The sequence below is a fragment of the Cydia splendana genome, chromosome 19 (genome assembly GCF_910591565.1).
Source record: "Cydia splendana chromosome 19, ilCydSple1.2, whole genome shotgun sequence".
In the NCBI taxonomy this organism is placed as follows: Eukaryota; Metazoa; Arthropoda; class Insecta; order Lepidoptera; family Tortricidae; genus Cydia; species Cydia splendana.
This window is the reverse complement of record NC_085978.1, coordinates 9,337,525-9,352,739: the sequence shown is the minus strand read 5'-3', so window position 1 is coordinate 9,352,739 and position 15,215 is coordinate 9,337,525. Positions and strand designations below refer to the sequence as shown.

At 37.7% G+C, this 15,215-nt stretch overlaps 3 protein-coding genes across 3 annotated transcripts in view; 1 reads left to right on the top strand and 2 right to left on the bottom strand.

The window, feature by feature from the left end:
* The window catches only part of LOC134800196 (protein Red), a 130,394-nt gene that overhangs the window by 99,221 nt on the left and 15,958 nt on the right, over positions 1-15,215 (top strand). The gene's annotated exons all lie outside the window — the stretch shown is intronic.
* Positions 7,171-8,966, bottom strand: LOC134799975 (uncharacterized). The gene is made up of 3 exons (XM_063772407.1): positions 8,774-8,966; positions 8,169-8,304; positions 7,171-7,796 (listed from the first exon to the last, which is right to left on the bottom strand). The coding sequence occupies exons 1-3, from the start codon at positions 8,807-8,809 to the stop codon at positions 7,321-7,323; spliced, it is 648 nt and encodes a 215-aa protein (XP_063628477.1). The 5' UTR covers positions 8,810-8,966; the 3' UTR covers positions 7,171-7,320.
* LOC134800327 (uncharacterized) lies at positions 9,165-13,623 on the bottom strand. Its single transcript, XM_063772826.1, has 5 exons — positions 13,474-13,623; positions 11,347-11,460; positions 10,106-10,312; positions 9,594-9,848; positions 9,165-9,387 (listed from the first exon to the last, which is right to left on the bottom strand). The coding sequence occupies exons 1-5, from the start codon at positions 13,503-13,505 to the stop codon at positions 9,165-9,167; spliced, it is 831 nt and encodes a 276-aa protein (XP_063628896.1). The 5' UTR covers positions 13,506-13,623.

Here is a 15,215-nt window from a genome sequence, read left to right as displayed (position 1 = left end):
GATTTATATTCGGTAAAACTTAAACTTTCAGGAAAAATTAGTGCCATACTGGTACAAATCGTCAAAAATACGAATAAAATCTTACAATAAAAAAAAAAATATTGTGCACATTTGCCACCTCCTACAGGTATGGCATTATGAGATTTCTATTTATGATCACACAGAAAGTGTTGAAAAAAAAATTCAAGATGGTACAAATCGTTTAGCAATAAAAAAAAAATTAACTCCCTTGCGGCGGTATGGCGGGCATTTGGAACCATCCGAAAAGTATGGCATGGTGATGTCCATGAATGGCTGCTCGACGATGATCACCTGTGCAAAAATTAGCTTGGTACAAATGGTTGAATTGTTTTTTTTTAATTAACGTGTTCGCCTCAGTATGGCGGGCTGTAAGTCACACCGGAGAAGTATGGCATTACGCTACCGCCTACTTCTTTTTTATGGACTATCGAATAATACGAGGATTTTTGTGGTACAAATCGTTCGACACTCGTATTTTATCCGACACGTTCGACTAACGCCCACGCGATGGGGCCGCCGGTACCAGCGCTATGGTCATAGCATTTTCTTTCCTTCATTACATGCTTAGACCCCTGACGAACCGCCATACTGGTACAAATGACCCAGTAAAATGTGTCACTATCTCCCGGTCTATTAGTAAAAAGACGTAAAAAGCGCTGCGAAAGGTACTCCCTTATGCTTGTAATGTACAGAACCCTACACTGAGCATAGCCCGACATGCTTTTGGCCGATTTTTATTTCAATTCTTTTTTCTTTTTGCGTCATTAGTCCAAGTTTTATCACACCATACTCTATTGGCAAAACTTCACAGTTTGGACTTGCCTTGCCTTGGAAATTGCTTATCACAAAAAAATACTAATCGCCATCACGGAACTTAATTATTGCATCTGACGTAATGCGCATTTTGCGTCATTGTTTATCGGAGAGATATGCACTAGTTTCTCGACTTAAGACGAGATAAGATTGCAGAGATCTTTGGACCCATTAGAACCACCGATCAACACATTAATAAGAAATTACCATAGGTATTGTTTTTCATTTCTTATGCTTTGAAAGAGGGTCATAATATTGTTGTTCTAAAAGATGTAAGTACAGAAAATGATACGTTTCTGCACTAGAGCATTTTAGGTTCTAAGTACGATTTTATTAATTTTATTTACGATAAGCAATTGAAATTTGGGTAAAACTGAATTTATTATACAATTTCCATTCTGATATTTGACTCCCCATTCCATAAATAACGATAAGTACTTTTGCCTAAATTGTTAATTGAAAGTACTCTAAAAAAAAAAAAATTTATACTTAGTCATGTTTTTTAAAAAACAGATGCATTTTACTTTCCTCGTATTCAAAATGAAAAGTAGAGTGTTTAACTCGGGTGAAAGGCATCATTTCAACCTAGGACTATTGGCGCTCTCACTGCGTTCGAGCGCCTAACTGCCTCGGCAGAGATGAGTGAATTTCATCCCTTGGTTAACAATCTACTATACTTAGCAAAAATACATTTGACATAACAATTTGGGAGTTTTTAGTAATGTTTAGTCGCCGATAGTTCAACCTTATCATTAGCAGAATTATATGATAAGTATTTACGTATCCTCTATTCTAGTATTGTTAGCAGTCCATCCTAGATCAGTTATAAGTTCTATAAAATTAAGTGTCTTTTTTTTTGTTATTTTCTAAATGTATAAAACGTGATAGCATGTGTGAAATTGCGCGCAAAGTTTGATATATTGTCTACTTCATTTCTATCTGTGAGTACCTGTAATTGGCTTTGTATTGTTACCTAAATCTATATAATGTTATTGCAGCTGTTGGTACTCCTTACAAAATAAAATAATTCATACTTAGATAACGTTTTGGTTGTCCTTATTGTTACATGTCGAGAATGTTCCCTGATACCTGAAACAACGCGCCAGATATTACTTTATCTGCTACCCTAGAGTTCGCGTTCAAAAGTTTCAGCCAGTTGATCCGCTACTTTTGTTGTTGACTGTACTAGCTGTACTCTATGCAGTCTACTCGTATATGCTTTTAAGTAACTACATATACGCCCTGGCCACGGAAATACACTACAACTACAACTCAAATTATTTTCGAAAATCTAAATTTTGTCACTCCAATATAGGTAGGTACTGCAAGAGCAAAGATAGGTGATCTTAGAATTTCTATCGAAATTCGCATGCATCGATGTGATTGGTGAACAGTTTAAGGATGACTCACGTTAGAACGGACCGTGTCCGGGCCGGAGCTTCCGGCGCATGGTTTTCTATGGAAAGCATCACTTGATCGCCTGTCATGTTATAGAAAAGTAAGCTCGAAGCTCCGATCCGGACACGTGTGTGTGTGATGTGGTGATTGTCACTGCCATGAACGGGATACAAACAATTTGGAATGGGACAGACAATCAGGGTAGAGCTACCGCATTCACTGCCAGCGCGAGTTACGCGCTACTGTACTGTAGACTGTATAGGTACTGTACAGATAAGGTAACCTACCTAATATGTACCTATAAGTAATATTATTTTAAAGACACGAAATTAAACCATCGAAGTGAAAATACATGCTTTATTGACATAAAGTACAATGTTTAAAGTATTAAAATAAAATGAATTAAATTGGCGTAATAATATATGTAATTAATATTAATGATTCAAACACATATAATACTTCAGTTATCAGTGCCCGTGAGAAAGTAGGTAGGTGAGTAAAACTACACGAAATAATAGGTATAATATGTACCTACAAGTGCAAAAATCGGAAATGCGCAAGTGTATCGTACTACGTTTTACAGTAGGTACAAATGACCCTTTAAATTTATGACGCGGTTACGTAATGTGCTTATTATAGCACAGGGTGTCGTAATGGAGCACCAGATGTACCATAATTTATATTTACCGTAAAATTTGAGTAGGGTCAAAACTGAAATTCAAACCTCGATAACATTTTATTTTTACATATGAAAACTGAATGGTGTATATAATAAGTGTTCCGTTTGTATTTTAGTTTTTATTTTATTTTGGGTAGTTCCATTTCATAACTTTGACGTTATAGAGGAAAACCCACCTCACCCCGTAGTGCCTCGTATTTGGGGTGAGAGGGGTTTTCATACAAAGGTGATTTTGGAAGATTGATGGATCGATTTTTTTTTATTATGCGTATTACTATAGCTCCATTTTAAATTGGAATACATTATTTTTGTAGCAGTAGCCTTAAAATCCCTTCTCACCCCCCTCTCAAACCTTCTCTCCCCATTCATAACCCACCTCTCCCCGCGACACCTACTCACCCCGTTTTACGGTACTCAGGGGCCCGTATAGGGTTGCCAGATCGAAAGGCGCTATTATCGGGAAAAAATATCAAATTTTCGGGATTTTGGGACTTAAGTCGGGAAAAAAAAGACATTCAATTTAAAGTAATTGTATTAAAAAAAACGATATTTTATATTATTGGCACTACGTCTGCTGCTCTGCCCATAGACGTTTTTATATAAAAATAGTATAAATTCTTTGAGATCTTGAACAAACAAAAAAACCTAACTATCAACGCGGGTCGCTCGCTCGCTCGAGGACAGTTCGGAACATGAAATTATTGTTTTTTAACGTGAAGCTGTTTTTCGGGACAATTTTCACTTTGTCGGGAATCGGGAACACATGCTAAAAATCGGGAGAATCCCGCTAAATCCCGACCATCTGGCAACCCTAGGCCCGTATGTAGACAACTATTAAATCGTAGGTATCACGCTAATAACGCCGGTCCATTAGTCATAGTCTTACAATAACAAATCGTAAATGCCGAAAGACGGTAGTGTCTCGAAATGTATAAGATAAGACACTATATTAGTGTGTTGTGGTAATCCATAAAATAGTGTACAAGTTTGATTGTTTGCAATTATCTTTTCAACTGTCTGACTTAATCTCGTAAGTCCCCGCGTACTTGTACAAGTACAAATTAAATTCGAGTTATGAACTCTTATAGAAATAAAAGAAAATTCCAAATTCAAAAGCGCAAAGCTTGGGTCTTACGAGGTTAAGCGGTAGAACTGTAATCCACCGGTGCACTAGGCTACTACTAAAATTATCCTGTCTACTTAAATTCAAGAAATGTCACCATTATGCGGTATACCATAATAATTAATATAAAAGTACCTACCTATCCTCGAATCCCTCATGTAACATCAATATCATATAATCTCTATTTCAACATATTTCTCACAGTTTAGGAGAATCTTCCGTAAACCCATATATTCTAAGTAGGTGACAACCAATAAAAAAGCGCCATAAAAAGTCCCCTCCATTTATTACAAAATTCCGACCACCTTAAACTCCTCCTTGGCCCTAAGATCCGTATATAATGAACATTTGTTATGTGGCAATGTGTGCAACTGTGGCGGCTAAGTGCCATATTAGTAATGTATTTGACAATGGATATTTTGTCAAATATTACGTGAATACTTGAGGCCATTATGCCCTGACATAAATATCGCCTGATTTCCCACCACGCACTACCTATATTATAGTAGGTGTATACTATACATATGTGCGTGATAGTATACGACATAATATAGGTATAATATGTATAGGTACTCTTAGTTCACACTCGTCCGCGGAAAATTTGGTATTAATTGAGACTTTATGTTTGTGCACTATGGTATATATTAATTACAATAAAATTTTCATCGTAAATACGAGTGTGAACTAGGGTATCAAATAATTATGATGCTTTTATACATTTCTTCTAGTTGGAAAGCGATATCTTATCCGCTACTAACTACGTTAGTTCAAGGTTCAAAGCAATGCAGGAACTATGTAGATTCATAGTTATCTTACTGCAAATAAGGAGCTGAACAAATTAATTTTACGTCCGTATCATAACTCAACCGACGTGCTTAATTAGCTAACATTAAACATCCATTAAGATAATAAAATTCATACAAATAAAATTTGTTGGCTTAAACCGAATGGAATAAACAGTAAACAAATTGTTAATAAAATTACAATGTCTTTAATAATAATAGGGTATTTGATCGTCTTTAAAATAAATTATTTTTTATTTTACCATGCATGAAATAAAGCACCAGAAGAGTAATACAGAAACATAGACAGCAGTTATTTTTAGACACAATTTCTATTTTAAAACCCGTATAAAACTGTAAAGAGTAGGTAGGGAATATGATCGTGACGTCACATGCTAGTGTTTCATCTAAATTCCATAGTAGCAAAATCGCTTTGACAGTTCGAAAAAAGAAACTGATTTGACTAGTAGTCAAATACCCTATTCTTTTATATCTTTTTCACAACTCCGATACTTAACTAAACTAAAAAACTTAAAACCTAAATCTAAATAATACTAATCTTTTTAACATAATTACAGGGTTGGGCAGATTAAGTGTCCTAGTTTAAAACAGCCATAAAATTAAAACAAAGCTTCAAATCTGAATATTAAACTTGTTTTTATTTTAAGCATACTCTATATTTACAAAATTAATTCATTAGCTCAAATAGCTCTCCTTTAACCTGTATAACTTTACGCATTCTACCATAGAATGAGTTGCACGCGGCACGCACTACATCATCTGTTATATCGTTCCATATCTTGATCAACCGATAATTGAATGAATTTAAATTAATTCCCTGTGTGCTGCCAATCCTGCTGAGCATGTATCCCCATATAGAAAAGTCCAACGGATTCAAGTCTAGTGAAGATGCAGGGCATTCTTGCCACGGTATAAATGGTTAATTTTTATTCCCCGATCAATGAACAGCAGTGGTAGTTTGCCCCTAGGTGATATGGCACCCCATACCATGACAGCCGACGCACTTTGAAACCGCTGTACGGCTAATTTGTCTACTGGAATATACCTCAATGAAGCACCGTAAACGCGATCATTTTGTTGATTGTGGCTATCTTGCAATTGAAACATCTTTTCGTCGGAAAAAATAATTTCATCGCCCTCATGCCAAGCTAGCAAGTCCCTGCATTTTTTCACTCTAGCTTTTTACTGGGCTTCTGTTAATCCACGTTTTTTTTATTTTTTGAAGGCCTTCAATTCAAGATTATGTCGTAATATACGCCTCATTGATCGTCGGGATATTTTCATATATTTAACGAGTTTACTAGCACTTTGGGATGGATTTCGCCGAATACGCTCACGAACACTTTTAATTATATTTTTGACACAAACAGATGGTCTTCGACCAGGTTTGGGCCTGATTCTTGAAGATCCTGATTTTTTAAAGCGCTTAATGGTCCGAGATGTGAACCTTACATTAATATTCTAAATGTTTTAGCTTCTTAAATATCTCGCATGGTCGGAATTTTTGCTTGCATAAATTTACAACGAGCTGGCGTTTCGCGTCCATGTTGATAACACTATAAAAACAATAGATATCAAGCTGACATCTAGAAATCATAAACACGCATAAATTCTCGATTAATAAAAAATAATATAGTTAAAAAAAGTTGCGCTATATTTAAGTAAAATGGCAGTACAAAACTAGGACACTTAATAATATGCCCAACCCTGTAATTGAGAAAACATTTAGGAGTAGGTAACCAATCATTGTGGAAAGGCTCGTAAATATCTATTACATTATAATCTTATTATTCGTTTACATTCGCATTCTTAAGATACAATGTTAAGGAGATACGAAATGACAAATAAAATCATAAATTTAGACGAAAACATGTATCTAATTGTACATTTCAATCATAGTCGTATCAAATAATAATCTATTTAGGTACATAAGAACAAAATCGAACCTAAGCCCATTTGGTTTGATACTAACCTACGACTCCTACGAGAATACTAACATGAGTTTACTTCTAATTACTCAGAGTTAATTGAATGGCTTAACATTAACATACAATTCCAAGAATTTTATAAATTCGTCATGGACTTAGGTTACTAAAGCTTATCTTTGATTAACTTGTCAAGGGCCGAAACAGGTGGACTGCAGTTCTCATAGAGTTAGACCAAGAAAAGTCTGCAACGATTTCGATAGCACACGCAGTGTAAGTGTTATTTATACGTCATAAAGTCATAGAACTATGACGTATAACCTCGTAAGTCCACTAAGTCCCCGTGTACTTGTACAAGTACAAATTAAATTCGAGTTTTGAACTCATATAGAAATAAAAGAACGTTCCAAATTCCAAAGCGCCAAAATTGCCCTACTGGGTCTTAAGAGGAATAACACTTGCACTGCGTGTGCTATCAAAACCGTTGCAGACTTTTCTTGGTCTAACTCTACAAGTTTTGCAGCTGGCATGCAGTCTGTTACAACCTTAAATATTTGTTTAATTCGCATCGTTAAAATTCCTGGGACCTCTCCTACGTCCCCTCTGGTTCATTTCCTTCTTTATAAAAAACTTGTACGTCAAAGCGCTTTCGTTGACGAAAGTCATGGCGTAACTAAGTGGCAGGGTAGCACACTGGCTCTCTTTGAAAATATCCGCAACAGGAGTACCGATCGACTGACAATTGTCAACGTAAAGATACTTCCTTAACGGCTGTCTCTTGTTGTAGACGTGGAACTCATACGTCCATTTGTCGGCACTTATTTTCGTGCCTAGCAACTGGACAGTCATTGAAATTTTACGTTCTTTCTCGTCTACTTTAACGTGAACTAAGAAGTTGTAGGGACCATTCTTAATAAGAAACATTTTATGGGTCTCCATGCATATGTTGAATACGTACATCTCCTTGTCTATTTCTGCGGAGCGTTGCTCCTTGTGGCACTCGTCAAAATGTACAGCCATGTCAGAAACTTTGCCTGAAAATTCCAAATAAGTGATTAACTAAATATTATATATGGCATTATATCTAGAGTAGATAGGCAAGTATTTCTAGCAATATGCTGCAAAGACAGTCTGCTAATACGAGTATGACACAATTACATTTTGAGAATGTGACTATACTCTGCGTGTCAAGCATTTTATGCGGTATACGGCATACCGTGACATATCATTTTCCCTTATTCGATTTAAGTTAACATGTCAAAATTCATACCCAAACATCGGTTTAGTAATCTAGCCGTGGTAACAGATACCTACATAGGTACTTAAGACAAACATACGTACTTTCGGATTAGTTAAAATTATTAACAAGCAGGAGAAGTAAAAAATAACATCATTCGTTTATTTACATCGAGTTGAGCATTGTCCAAAGACTGCGCCCATTGGACAGTCCATCTCCCCAAACGGGCACTCCTTGAGGTGACGTTGCATCCCATCGAAGTTAAAGCGTAGCGTGCAGCCCTCGTTCGGACAAGTAGTGTTCAACTGTAACGTAAAATAACATTTAAGAGCTGGGGCTAGTTCTCGAACGGTTTTTAATCTCATTAGCGCCATTTGCACCATCCCACTATCCCGGGGTTAACCGGTAAAACCCGGAGTTACCATGGTTACCAGTACAATTTGACACTGGGTTAACGGTTTAACCGGTTAACCCCGGGTTAGTGGGATGGTGCAAGTGGCGCTTAGAGGATTACGAGGGTGCCGATAGGACAAGACATTCTTACGTCAGCAGCTTCAGCAACAGCTCCCATCGCGATGTTGCTCATAGCAATGATGGGCGATAGACATTGCCGCACTACCTCTGAGCCAATCGGCAGTCCTGGCAGGAGCCGTGTCCCTTGCTACTGGTTGATGTTGTCAGCTAGTGCGGGCCGCACGTAGATACCATTCTTTTAAAAATAAGAAATTAACAATTTGAGGGCTAGAGGGTGCAGAATAGACGGAAAATTCATACGTCGGCTATAACAGCTTCCATCGCAATATTCCTCATGGCAGTGATGGGCGAGAGACATTTGCCGCACGACCGCTGAGCCAAGCGGCAGTCCTGGCAGGAGCCGTGTCCGTTGCTGCACTGGTAGATGCTGAGCCCGTAGCGCTGGCAGCACGTTGGGCAACTGATGTCGTTGTCTCGGCCCCTGGAAAGTTAGAAAAAATAATATGATTAAATATGTGTTCAAAACAGGTTCAAAACCACTTCAAAACGCTAAAGTTTTAAATGTTATACTTACATAATATATTCTATAAAGTATTATAACAGCTAATACCTAATAATATATGACGGCGACTGTATAAGGTTTAACCTCGTCACTGCCCGCGTACTTGTACAAGTACAAATTAAATTCGAGTTATGAACTCTTATAGAAATAAAAGAAAGTTCCAAATTCAAAAGCGCTAAAATTGGCTTGGGTCTTACGAGGTAAAGAAATTATTTTAAGCTGACCATCTCCATTCTTAGTTGCAGAAGGCTTGGACTTCGAAGGTCCTGCTGTATTGGGTTTCGCATCTGAGAGTGCTACATTTTTATTGGTATAAGCATTTGCTGACTGCGAGGTCCCGGGAGTATTATGACTGTGTAAAAAACAATTATTAGGTAAGTATTGTTAGGGAACTTATTGTGTATTATAAATTATAACTATAAGACTGTCAAAACATGGTTAAAACGCATTCGGCAATCCATTGGCGTACCCTCTTAATTATCATTACGAAACCATGAATAATAATTATGGAACACACCTTCGTGAAACGCACGATCTATCAAGAATCAAGTTATTTACCTGAATTTATTTGAATTAGATGGTGGTGGCGGCCGAGTAGGAACCTTTGGCGAAGCGCTGACGTGGAACACAGATTTTTGTACCACGCTGGCCTGAGAGAATGGGTGTTTCGTAGTAGGCACTTGCAACGCCTGAGGCGTTGAAGGGCTCCTTGAAGCGTTGAGTGCAGTTGTCGGGATATTTAATATTTCGTTGATTTCTGAGGCCGGAGGAGCCGATGGCTGCGGTGAGGGCCTGGTTGGTGTTGACGGTGGTCTGGTGGTGGTATAACAATTTACTTAAAGTAGTAGGTGAGATATTAATTTAGGCAAGCATTTTTAGCAAAGCAAGACTAATAGAGAAAAAACGTCTCTGTAATTTTAGTAAGCAGGTACAGTAGGTACAGTCGCCATCAGAAATATCGGAGCGGCCGAGCTGCTCAAAAATATTTGAACACGCACTTTAACGCCTTATAACCTTAGGTATGTCTCATGAAAATTTTAATGTAGGGTCCATTGTCTGTCCATAGTTACCTATTCACGTAAACAAAGCTGTCCTCGCCTCGGCTCACGTTAAGGTTTGGGTACAAATTGGGAGTTTGCTTGATTCCATGCAAGTCTTCAGAGTTATAGTTGTATGGGTTGCGGGATCTTTCCAGAACATTTGGTTGGCTAGTTTGTTTTATTACACTTTGTAAGTTCTCCGTTGTGTAATTGTAAGGCGTTCGGGATCTCTCTGTACTGAAAGTGATATCAATGTACAATTAGACTTTACCGACAGCACAGAATATGAGAATAAATAATAGTACTGCCGTACAGAAAGGAAACTTCCTACAAAACCGAAGTTTGACAGCGGTTCAGGGTCGAATCATGCTGTCCCTTTCTAATATATGGCACTATCCCTTTCGGCAATTTAGGGTTGTCAAAATTCAAGCCATTGTCTTATCTGTGGTCGTGCACGCAAGGGGACGTCCAGTTGTGTCAACCCTAATAATTGCTCGGAGCAATGCTGAGCCGAGTTTGGCCGAAGTCAGGAGTTTCGCATCCCTGCCGACAGTTTTTTGGTGCATTCACACGAGTGATTGGTAAGCAATGGCAAACTTAGAGAATGCATTTATGCCAAGGCTACAAACGCACTCTCCGAGTGTGTTTTTAAGGATGACTCACGCTAGACCGGGCCGTGTCCGGGCCGGAGCTTCCGGCGCTTACTTTTCTATGACATGACAGGTGATCACGCGATGCTTTCCATAGAAAACGGGCCCCGGCCTAACGGCCCGGTCTAACGTGAGCCATCCTTTACATACTTATAATCAACGTGTACCTACTTTTTAGGGTTCCGTACTCAAAGGGTAAAAACGGGACCCTATTACTAAGACTCCACTGTCCGTCTGTTTGTCTGTCACCAGGCTGTATCTCGTGAACCGTGATAGCTAAACAGTCGAAATTTTCACAGATGATGTATTTCGGTTATCGCTATAACAACAAATACTAAAAACAGAATAAAACGAATATGTAAGTGGGGCTCCCATACAACAAACGTGATTTTTTGCCCTTTTTTGGGTAATGGTACGGAACCCTTCGTGCGCGAGTCCGACTCGCACTTGGCCGGTTTTTTAACCAAATGTATCTTAGCGGTCGGCGTCAGAGTCGACTGGCTTCGAACATGCAGTTCGGAGGGTTACCGTGCGCATGCGATGCGATTTTTGATACTTACATTGCATTGATCGATCGATGGATGATGAAGTGGTTTGGTGGTGGTGGTTAAAATAACTTACGGGGTTTGTACAGGCGACTGATACGTCGCACTTGAAGTTTGTAGCGATTCCTGTCGTCTCTGTTGCGTGGCATACTGGTTCCGACGTTGTAGTCTTTCATCTTGTAATCTGGATCTAAAACAGTACCTACAGGTTACAGGTAGATCAGGTTGACTCAGGCAGATAGCCAGCGAAGAAAAATCAAAATTAGTCATATGTTGTTGAGTATAACGATATCATTTGAGCTAGTTGCGAAGAACACGAATATCACACTTATTTATTTAATTTTTAACAAGTAGAAACGTCTCCGAACGAATAAGCTTAGAATTTTAAAAAGTGGAATATTACTGTCTTGGGAACTCACGGCCTCTGGGTGCTACGGATGAGGTCTTGGAGGCTTAGATGGCAGAGCGCTGGAGTATCTAAACAGAGGCCGTGAGTTCAAGTCTCACCAAAGACAGTAATTTTTCCACTTTTAAAAATCACACTTATTGCTTTACATAGTCGATTTTGGGAAATATGGCTAAGGGTTGAAAACATCATGTATAGAGGCTGTAGGTACATACAGCTGCAAAATGATTTCTATTCATAAATGCACTTTTGCCGCTGGTTATACCTATTCCTCCATTTCCACACCTAATGTTTACAGACTTATATGTATTATTAAAGGTTTGACATAAAGTACCTTTACACATAGTCTAATAAAACATGGTCTTCCATTCCCAGAGTGACACGGGGCTACGTCACAACAACATGGCCGCTATATATAGCGCTATCGCATATTATCATATAGCGCTGTCGCATGATGACGTAAGCCCGTGTCAGTTAGGTGACCTAGAAAAGACGGGAATGGAGTACCAGGCGGAGTATATTATTATACCATGCCTTTACAGCACGTGCTTAATCAGGGAACACATATACAATTATGTAGCCTCGTAAGTCCCCGTGTACTTGTACAAGTACAAATTAAATTCGAGTTTTGAACTCGTATAGAAATAAAAGAAAGTTCTAAATTCGAAAGCGCCAAAATTGCCCTGGGTCTTACGAGGGTAGGGTAGCTACCTATAACTCGTTAACGATAACAATAACAAGCAATTAATGCAATCCACGAAATGAATTGCGCATTGACTTCTTAGACCGCAATAAATAAAGTTATTACTTACTCTATCTCATATCATATTATAGACACACAGTTAACAACTAACAAAAGTCCTTAACGAAATATTCATATCGCGAAATACCTACCCACTAATAAATTACGTAACTAGTTATAGATAGTTAATGTATGAAATAGATACACAAATCAACAAACAAAAAGAAAATATTAGTAAAATCGACTATTTAAGGTTGTTTGTAGTACCTGCACCATCCCACTAATCCGGGGTTAACCGGTTAAACCTGGAGTTATCATGGTTACCAGTACAATTTGACGGGTTAACGGTTTAACCGCTTAACCTCGGGTTAGTGGGATGGTGCAAGTGGCCCTAATATCTACTAGTGCATAGCTACCTACTTACAGCTGTACCGTATGATTGGTAAGAAGTTCATAAATGGTCAGCAATAAGGGACTAGTATTAACGCTTGGCTTCACGTCATGAATAGGGTTGCCTGAAGCTGATTTGTATGATGTTAAATAAAAATATACTTAATACATTTTCTAAACCCTAATTATTTATTAGCTTAAATTACGTTAATATTAACCTTAATTTACCATTTCAGTGGTAGGTATTAAGTTTATTTATTATATTCCTATTACATTATTTATTTGCTTTAGACTATTCAATTTGTACCTACATACTACACTTTACATTTAATTAATAAGCGAGAATTACATTAATGTCAATTTCAATTTTTTCTAAACTAGTTCTCCCAAAATAAGCTACCTTCACCGGCTTTACCTTTCTACTAGGAAATCACCACACCACTTCTTTACCAACCGCCCGAGTTAAGTGATAGACCTATTACCTACTTCCCTCCCCAACGTCATCTAATGCTACCTAAATGTTTAAGTAGGTACCTTCTTAGTAGTTAACGTAACCTATTCAACTTTGTACTACGAGTACATATACCTAAGTACTTACCTACTGTTATTTTAATGCTAACAAATAATTTGCTAATAATTGGCTGATAATATAGTTGTTTCCTTACTTGTTTTCTTCCTTCGAGCTGTCCGCACCCATATTGAATCACGATCACTTAATTATCACAATAATTAAATCTTAATTTTAACACTGAAGTACCTATATAGCTAAAGCAGAATAACATTCAGCTTGCTTAGAGGGTCAAACGACAAATGGATTCAAGTTTCAAACATTCAAGTAACACGTTTAATGGTTGTTTATGATTAAGTGCAATCGCAAGCAAGTGATGCCCTTAGCGGGGACGATTGTGAATTGTATCGATATCGATGTAACGCAAAAAAATATATCTGAACTAGGAATACGAACAATAATAAAAAAATTGTATACTAAAGATAGAAATGCCAACACAGTAATGTGATTAAAGGCCATGACATGAATACTGATAGCGTCTGTCCTGCAATAAGACATTATCGAACATTGGTGGCAAATGATTAGATTAGATTAAATTCATTTATTTCTTATTGAAAATGTACATTATATTTTACATGTCAAAATAAAATGCATTCACAAAAAGATCGTCACAACACAATATCAATAATAATAATTAAAGAATAATAATCTAATAAATAAAGTACCTAATGTCCGAGAATAAATAATAAAAAAACAACGGGTTGCACTCCGTGCCGACAGAAGTGAAAACTCAATAACTAGTCCAAAATGTTTGCAGCACTATGTATAATTGACCCATCCTCCTTTCTATTGAAAAACTTTAGTTCCGAAATTGCTGGCCAGTGAACTTAAATTTGTAGCGTTAATTGTTTAAAATTCGAATAGAAATTGTAAAGTTACCTTGCAGACTTCGCATCTAAATATACAGGGTGTTTGGTACATCGTTTGCCAAATTAAAACGGCAGATAGGTTGAGTCATTTGCTATCTTCCCAGGCTTAGAAATTTTTAATTTTGCGCAAGTTTATTTTTTAGCTCTATGCCAGTTTTTCGTAAATTTCAAATTTTTACTTGCGCAGTAGTAAAAAAAAACCATGACCAATTATTTTTTTCTAGGCATGAGTAGATAGCAAATGACTCAACCTATCTGCCGTTTTAATTTGGCAAACGATGTACCAAACACCCTGTATTTGGTCATATTTTGAGTTTTATTCACCAGTCTAGAGTTCACTTTTATTAGTGATTTCATCAAGATGAGACTTTATTGAATTATTGAATTATATTGGAGTGATATAAAGTTAGAATGTAACTGTGAGATCCTCGTATTTCAGCCCGTACAAGATTAGAACATTGAGCTTTATTGCTTAATATAAAAGGCCAGTTTTAAATAATTGACCTGATTATGATACGTTATGACTAAAGTTCTTTGGCGAATAACATTGTCCGTCACACATGACATAAGTCACGCAGGCGCCCTGCGCCGCCTACATGAAACAGCCGGCTCAGGCATACATTTTCGCCGTGCGGTAGAAAGAGAGGAGAGACGCCTTCGCGTTACGCGTTACGCTGTCCCGAGTTTATCATTTTTTCCCCACCTCAAAAAGTGCTCAGCGCCGCTAAAGAAGTTTGCACTTCAAAAAAAAGAAAGAAAATGTCGTCCGAAATAGACACGTAGTGTTCCAAATTCCAATTATTTCCCAAAAGAGGGTAGATTGCTACGGTAGGTATGTGAGTAAAAGCCAGAGCCGGCTGTGTTTGCTGAGACGTGCACATGCGCGTGCGCCTAAATCTTTGAGCCGCGCACGCACACGTCACGCAAGCGGTGTATCTCTCATAAGGATCTGTTACCATTTACAACGCGC

Coding starts and splice junctions, on each gene's coding strand:
- LOC134799975 (XM_063772407.1), bottom strand. CDS start 8,809: ATGAGGAATATTGCGATGGAAGCTGTTATAGCCGAC. Junction 8,305..8,773: donor TGGAAGCTGTTATAGCCGAC/GTATGAATTTTC, acceptor TTTACGTTACAG/TTGAACACTACTTGTCCGAA. Junction 7,797..8,168: donor TGGACAATGCTCAACTCGAT/GTAAATAAACGA, acceptor TGGAATTTTCAG/GCAAAGTTTCTGACATGGCT.
- LOC134800327 (XM_063772826.1), bottom strand. CDS start 13,505: ATGGGTGCGGACAGCTCGAAGGAAGAAAACAA. Junction 9,849..10,105: donor AGCTTTGTTTACGTGAATAG/GTAACTATGGAC, acceptor TACCACCACCAG/ACCACCGTCAACACCAACCA. Junction 9,388..9,593: donor TCTAATTCAAATAAATTCAG/GTAAATAACTTG, acceptor TTTTTTACACAG/TCATAATACTCCCGGGACCT.